This window comes from Babylonia areolata, chromosome 1 (assembly GCF_041734735.1).
Source record: "Babylonia areolata isolate BAREFJ2019XMU chromosome 1, ASM4173473v1, whole genome shotgun sequence".
Classification (NCBI taxonomy): Eukaryota; Metazoa; Mollusca; class Gastropoda; order Neogastropoda; family Buccinidae; genus Babylonia; species Babylonia areolata.
In genome coordinates, this window is record NC_134876.1 from 7,768,131 (window position 1) to 7,775,630 (window position 7,500).

A 7,500-nucleotide genomic window follows, 5' to 3' on the forward strand; every position below is an offset into this window, starting at 1 on the left:
TCGCCGTTCGTATGGAGAGAGTTAAAATAATGGGCTATGGACTTCCACATAGAACTTGTGGGAGAATAGTTTCTTGGGCAAGCTTTATAGTGTTAGATTTGTGCTCAGATTAAAAAAAAAGTTACCCCTCCCCTCATAAAATTCTGTACCGAAAACAGAGCTGTCAGAACGTTCACATTTTAGTACAAAGACGACTGGACATCCGCACGCTAATATCAGGCGAACAGACGTCCCCTCTACAAGTACAAAGACATCAAGATGTCCACATGTTAGAACAAAGACACCAGGACGATCACATGTTGGTACAAAGACACCAGGACGTTCACATGTTGGTACAAAGACACCGGGATGTTCACATGCCAGTACAAAGACACCAGGACGTTCACATGCTGGTACAAAGACACCAGGATGCAATTGCAGCTGTCAGTCGGCTCTACCCAGGTAAGGCAGCCTACTGTGCAAATGATCCCGTGTTCGTAAAGGGCTGAGAGCTTGGTCTCCGACCGAGGATAGGCGCTATATAAGTATGCATATCATTGTTGACGCACATCACTGTGTTGACGGCAGTGACAGAAGGGGTGGATGGTGTACACATCTGACAGTGATGCTGTTTCTCAAGTGTTTCAGATTCCCACTATACTATTTCAGTTCGGGAAATCAACAGTGGTCCAAGCCGTTGCAGAGACAACCGGAAACAAAATAATTGCATGGTGACATACGGAAATATAGTATATGAGTGGCTGAATATTGCGCACGTTATCAAAAACTGCCAATTTTACGTTCAGCCAGTCGCATCGCACATGGAATATTTGCCGTGCCGGGTGATGACCTTTTTCTTATTTATCGGATTCACACACACGTCAACGCATACTTCTCTTTCTTCAGTGGGTTTATAGGGGTAAAAAGAAAGAAAATCGAAATCAAGCGATTAGCTCGCGAAAAGAATGCAGAAGTAGTATAGAAGCAGCTCTGGAAACACACACACACACACACACACACACACACACACACACACACACACACACACACACACACACACACACACACACACACACACACACCACAACACGTTGGTAGACAACGTGTGGTAAGATACGGAACAAGTCTCAATTTTCTTGAACAGAGAAATTACGCAAAAGAAAACAAAACAACACAAATGAAATGAAATATTGAAAAAAAACAACAACAAAAAACCACCCTCCAACCCCCCCCCCCCCCCCCCAAAACAAAACAAAAACAAAAACAGAAACAAACAACAACAAAAAACCCAAACCAAACAACGCCTCAACCGACCCCTTCCCCTCCCCCACCCCCCCCTCCCTCCGAAAACAACAACAACAACAAAAAACAAAAAACCAACAACAACAAAGTAAGATGAACACAAAATACGTCCGATCCAATCAAATGCCGAAATAAAACTCGCACCATTGTATCACAAACCACAAAGAAAGCCCGCGGACCCCACGTCCGCGTCGGACTCCAGGGAAAAAAAGGGAAACAACTCACACGAAAGCTGCGGTTTCGTGGTGCCGAGGGCAGAGTGACGGCCGCTAGTTTCCAGCCCTTGCCCTGGTTACCTGACATGTTGAACAAAGGGACACCACCCTGACCTGCCTCTTCCTGGTACACCAGCGAGAGTGCTCCCATGTCTTCCCCGTACATGGAGTAATAGAACCTGAATGTTGTGATCACAGGTATAGGAAACCACTCGTTATATTTCAAAGTGTGTGTGTGTGTGTGTGTGTGTGTGTGTGTGTGTGTGTGTGTGTGTGAGAGAGAGAGAGGAAATATTGCAGAGCAAAATTATTTGATAAGGCGCTATATTCTTCTTCTTCTTCTTCTTCTCATTATATCGACGATGACACTCCGACAAAAACGTGAAGGGCAAGTAAGAGGAGAAAGAAGAAAAAGAAGAAGGATGGAGAAGGAGAGAGGAATGGAGAATATGGAATTGACGACGAAGAAGAATTAAGAAGAACAAGAAGGAGGAATACGAAAATAAAAAAAGAGGACGAAAAACGAGAATAGGAAAAAAGATGAGAAGGAAGACAAAAAGAAACACTAACACACACACACACACACACACACACACACACACACACACACACACACACACACACACACACACACACACACACACACACACACACACACACACATACACACACACATACACACACACACACACACACACACACACACACACACACACACACACACACACACACACACACACACACACACACACACACACACACACACACACACACACACACACACAGAAGAACACCACAAAGATGAAAGCTACAGTACTGATGACTGACGACAACTCAACCCAAGGAAGCTGACGGTTGGGTTACATATAACGATCTTTCGCAGCGCTAAGTTTGCTTAGCTTAAAGAATTTTCCTAAGCCTACTACGGGCTCAACGTTAAGAATTTTCCTGAGTCTATGAAACAAGCGTAGACTTAGGAGGAAAAATCTTAAACGCTAATCGAACTTAGCAATGCTTCAACAAAGCGTGCAGACTTGGGGAGAAAAAAAAATCTTAAACGATTAGCAAACTTAGCACTGTTGCAACAAAGAGCGCAGACTTAGGGGAACAAAATCTTCAACGCTAAACAAACTTAGCACTGCTGCAACAAAGAATGCAGACTTAGGGGAACAAAATCTTCAACGCTAAACAAACTTAGCACTGCTGCAACAAAGAATGCAGACTTAGGGGAACAAAATCTTCAACGCTAAACAAACTTTGCACTGCTGCAACAAAGAATGCAGACTTAGGGGAACAAAATCTTCAACGCTAAACAAACTTAGCACTGCTGCAACAAAGAGTGCAGACTTAGGGGTGGGGGTGGGGGCGGGGAGAATCTTAAACGCTAAGCAAACTTAGCACTGCTGCAGCAAAGCCAAAGACTGCTCGTGCAGCCCGGAAACCATTGGGACTCACATCATACACAAGGCACCAGGCTCGCGGAAGGAGAAGTATGGGGACAACAGACGGGCACTCTCTCCGAGATGTCTGTCCGAAGCCTCCAGATAAGCGTACCAACCTCCAAGAAGGCATGACACAATAGAAAAAGTATACATATTCATGAGGAGAAAATGACAATGTTAAAGTTTACCACGGACACGCGCACACACAAAGACACACAGACACAAACACAGACACACGCAGCCACACACAGACACAGACATACATACATACAGACAGACAGGAAGACACACACACACACACACACACACACACACACACACACACACAACCGGGTTATTACATAAACTCACTTTCGTTCACACAAGTGGGTCAAACGAGCAGTCCTGATATGGCCTTGGTGGTCGGCTGGGCTATAAACAACATGATTTGATTTGAGTCAGAAAAGGAAATAAAAGAAAAGGGTGGCGCTGCACAGCTTGATTTCGGGAATACAGATGACTCCTAATCAAGACAGCGAACGAAGCAGGCAACCGCACAGGCTACAAGCGCACACATCCATGCATTCATACATACACACATGTATATTATCTACGAACACAATCATCATCGTCGTCGTCATCATCATCATCTCATCATCGTCGTTGTTGTTGTTATCATGCATCATCAATATCGTCATCGTCGTCATCATCGTCATCAACGTCGTCGTCGTCGTCATCATGATCATCCTCATCGTCGACATAATCTTGTCATCATTATCGTTGTCGTCGTCGTCGTCATCATCATCATCATCATTACCACCACCACTATCATCATCATCATTACCACCACCACTATCATCATCATTACCATTGCCACTACCACCACCACCACCACCATCATCACCATCATCATTACAATCACACCACCACCACCACCACCATCATCATCGTCATTATAACCACCACCACCACCACCACCACCACCATCATCATCATCATCATCACCAACACCACTAGCATCATCATCATCGTTATTATAACCACCAACACCAACACCACCATCATCATTATCATCACCAACACCACAACCACAACCATCATCATCATCATCATCGGCGTCCTCTGTCTCCTCCTCCTCCCCCTTTACCCTCCTTCTTCGCCTGTGGTCGTCTTCTTTATCCTTCACCTTCACCCCCACCTCCCCGTCCCCCCCCTCACCATCCTCGGAGCCCATGGTGTGGTCCTTCTCGGGTCCCGTGGCCTTGCTGGGGGTGGGTCCGTTCCTCAGCGTCCAGGGCAAGGAGGCACTGGCGTTCGTGGTCCACCCGCACAGAGGGTCAGCCCCCACGTGGTTGTCAAAGTCACACAGGTGCAGCTCTCCGCTGGGATCCGCTGCGTACCGCCGGTTTATTTGATTAATGCAGCGACGGGTGCAATAGCAGAGTGGTTAAAGCGTTGGACTTTCAATCTGAGGGTCCCGGGTTCGAATCTCGGTAACGGCGCCTGGTGGGTGAAGGGTGGAGATTTTTCCGATCTCCCAGGTCAACATTTGTGTAGACCTGCTAGTGCCTGAACCCCCTTCGTGTGTACACGCACGTTAAAGATCCTGTAATCCATGTCAGTGTTCGGTGGGTCAAGAAGATACCCAGCATGTACACCCCCTGCCTACATGGCCGGGTAAAAAAAAAAGAAAAGAAAAAAAAGGTCATACACGTAAAAGTCCACTCGTGTACATACGAGTGAACGTGGGAGTTGCAGCCCACGAACGCAGAAGAAGAAGAAGAATTAATGCAGCGATTATAACGGCTACGACACTGACGTGAGGAAGAAGGAAGAAAACATGGGGAAGGAGGAAAGAAAAAGGTAGAAGAGGAGGAGGAGGAAGAAGATGATGAAGAGGAGGAGGAGGAGGAAGATGATGAAGAGGAGGAGGAGGAGGGAGAAGAAGAGGACGAGGAGGTGGAGGAAGATGTTAACAGTTCAGTTTGTGTCTGGTCAGCATGTCGTGTTTTGTGAGCCGCACGTGTGTGTGTGTGTGTGTGTGTGTGTGTGTGTGTGTGTGTGTGTGTGTGTGTGTGTGTGTGTGTGTGTGTGTGTGTGTGTGTGTGTGTGTGTGTGTGTGTTTTAACCTTTTTATTCAAGATTTTACAAATGTACTGGCAACAAAAAGGCATACAACAAAGAAAAAGAAAAACAGAAAAATGAACAAAAAAAATTCAGAAGAATACAAATGGAACACTTTTACATAACTTGCCATATAGTTAAATAACCTGTATATCTTATACATGGCCACATCTACACAGACACACACACACACACACACACACACACACACACACACACACACACACACACCCTCCAAAAACAACAACAACAAAAAACACTACTACTACTATTTCTACTACTTATGATGATGATGATGATGTTGATGATGATACTACTACTACTACTACTACTACTACTACTACTAACGAAACAAGAAAAATGGAAGAGAAAAAAGAAGAAGAAAGACAGGCAGACAACCAACGAAGCAACAAAAGAAAGACAGAAAGACACACTGACGTATACAGGAAGGCAGGTGTCCAGTCCACGAGCCTTGATCCAGACACGTGCGCCCCCTACTTCCGTAGAGGAGATAACCGGCGAGGCAGGAATAAAAAACTGAGCCAGCCACTTTGGTAGAGTTGCCTATCCTGATGCAGTGCTGCGGAATGCCCGGGTCCATACAGTGTGTGATGTCTGCAAGAGTGGACAGCGCCATTGTTTAGATGGGACTTTACGATAGGTGACTTTCTTATCGTTACCTCGTCTTGTACGTTTGTGTATATAGTGATATGATAACAACAAAATATGATGATGATGATGATAATAATGATGATGATGATAATGATAATAACGACAATAATAATAATAATAATAATAATGATTAATGATGATGATGATAATGATACTGCTACTACTACTACTACGTACTACTACTACTACTACTGATGATGATGATGATAATAATAATAATAATGCTGATACTGCTGCTGCTGCTGCTGCTGATGATGATAAAAATCATCACCATCACCGTCATCATCATCATCATCATAATAGTAATAAAAAAAAAAAAAAATCTAACTGTCATTGGAGGAACGTGGTGGCAGTCTCCAATCTGGAGAGAGACGCTTATTTAGTCTGGCTCCGCGACTAAGCGATAATTGTCCCGTGTCTGTTAAATCAGAACAGGCACTACTGAACACCAAAGAAATGACGCAGCAGCAGTGCAGCGTCCCCTATAGTGTGTGGCCTCCTGGCGGCCTAACATCGATAGTTCCCTGTGGATTGTCACATGTTCACCTGTAGCGCTGAATCGTGGGCAGAAAGAAATCAAAGCGCTTTCATACCAGTCCTTTACTCGTATGCATAACTTTCATTCATAGAGATAAAAGACTAAACTTAAGATACATGTAAATAAATAGATAAATAAATACGGGGATCAAGGCACTAGCAGGTTTGCACATATACTGGATTAAGAGAAGAAAAAACCCCATGTCTAATCACATCGTAGTCAAAAGTAATTGTTTCAAGCAAAAATGTGTTAACAATCTTATCTTATCTTATCTTATCTTATCACTAAAAAAAACCCCACCCAACCTCACAGCATCTGTACAGTTGCTGCAGATACACTAAAAAAAACAAAAAACCCTCACCGCATCTGTAAAGTCGCTGCAACTACAATAACCATAACACTAAAAAAAACCCCAAAAAAACCCCTCCTCACTGCATCTGTACAAAACCTCACTGCATCTGTGCAGTCCCTGCAGCTACACTAAAAAAAAAAACCCCTCACTGCATGTGTACGTACCTGTACAGAGAAACCTCACTGCATTTGTACAGCCGCTGCTGCAGCTATGATAACCCTGACACTAAAAAACCTCACTGCATCTGTACAGCCGCTGCAGCGACGATAACCCTGACACTAAAAAACAACAACAACCCAAAAACCCATTGCATCTGTACAGCCGCTGCTGCAGCTACGGTAACCCTGACACTAAAAAACCCCACTGCATCTGTACAGCCGCTGCAGCGACGATAACCCTAACACTAAAAAACTCACAGCATCTGTACAGCCGCTGCTGAAGCTACGATAACCCTAACACTAAAAAACTCACAGCATCTGTACAGTCGCTGAAGCTACAATAACCCTTAACACTAAAAACCCCCACTGCATCTGTACAGCCGCTGCTGCAGCGACGATAACCCTAACACTAAAAAAAACCCTCACTGCATCTGTACAGCCGCTGCTGCAGCTACGATAACCCTAACACTAAAAAACTCACAGCATCTGTACAGCCGCTGCAGCTACGATAACCCTGACACTAAAAAACCTCACTGCATCTGTACAGCCGCTGCTGCAGCTACGGTAACCCTAACACTAAAAAACCTCACTGCATCTGTACAGCCGCTGCAGCGACGATAACCCTGACACTAAAAAACAACAACAACCCAAAAACCCATTGCATCTGTACAGCCGCTGCTGCAGCTACGATAACCCTAACACTAAAAAACCTCACAGCATCTGTACAGCCGCTGCTGCA

The 7,500-nt window shown here is 44.7% G+C and overlaps 1 protein-coding gene across 1 annotated transcript in view; it reads right to left on the minus strand.

Annotated features, from left to right (window-relative positions):
* Positions 1 to 7,500, minus strand: part of LOC143275316 (MAM and LDL-receptor class A domain-containing protein 1-like) — a 47,591-nt gene that overhangs the window by 24,899 nt on the left and 15,192 nt on the right. Inside the window, exons 9-12 of the mRNA XM_076579361.1 lie at positions 5,480 to 5,656; positions 4,136 to 4,309; positions 2,952 to 3,054; positions 1,507 to 1,675 (exon numbers count right to left, since the gene is read on the minus strand). Coding sequence (XP_076435476.1) covers positions 1,507 to 1,675; positions 2,952 to 3,054; positions 4,136 to 4,309; positions 5,480 to 5,656 — 623 coding nt within the window. The remainder of the gene's footprint in view (positions 1 to 1,506; positions 1,676 to 2,951; positions 3,055 to 4,135; positions 4,310 to 5,479; positions 5,657 to 7,500) is intronic.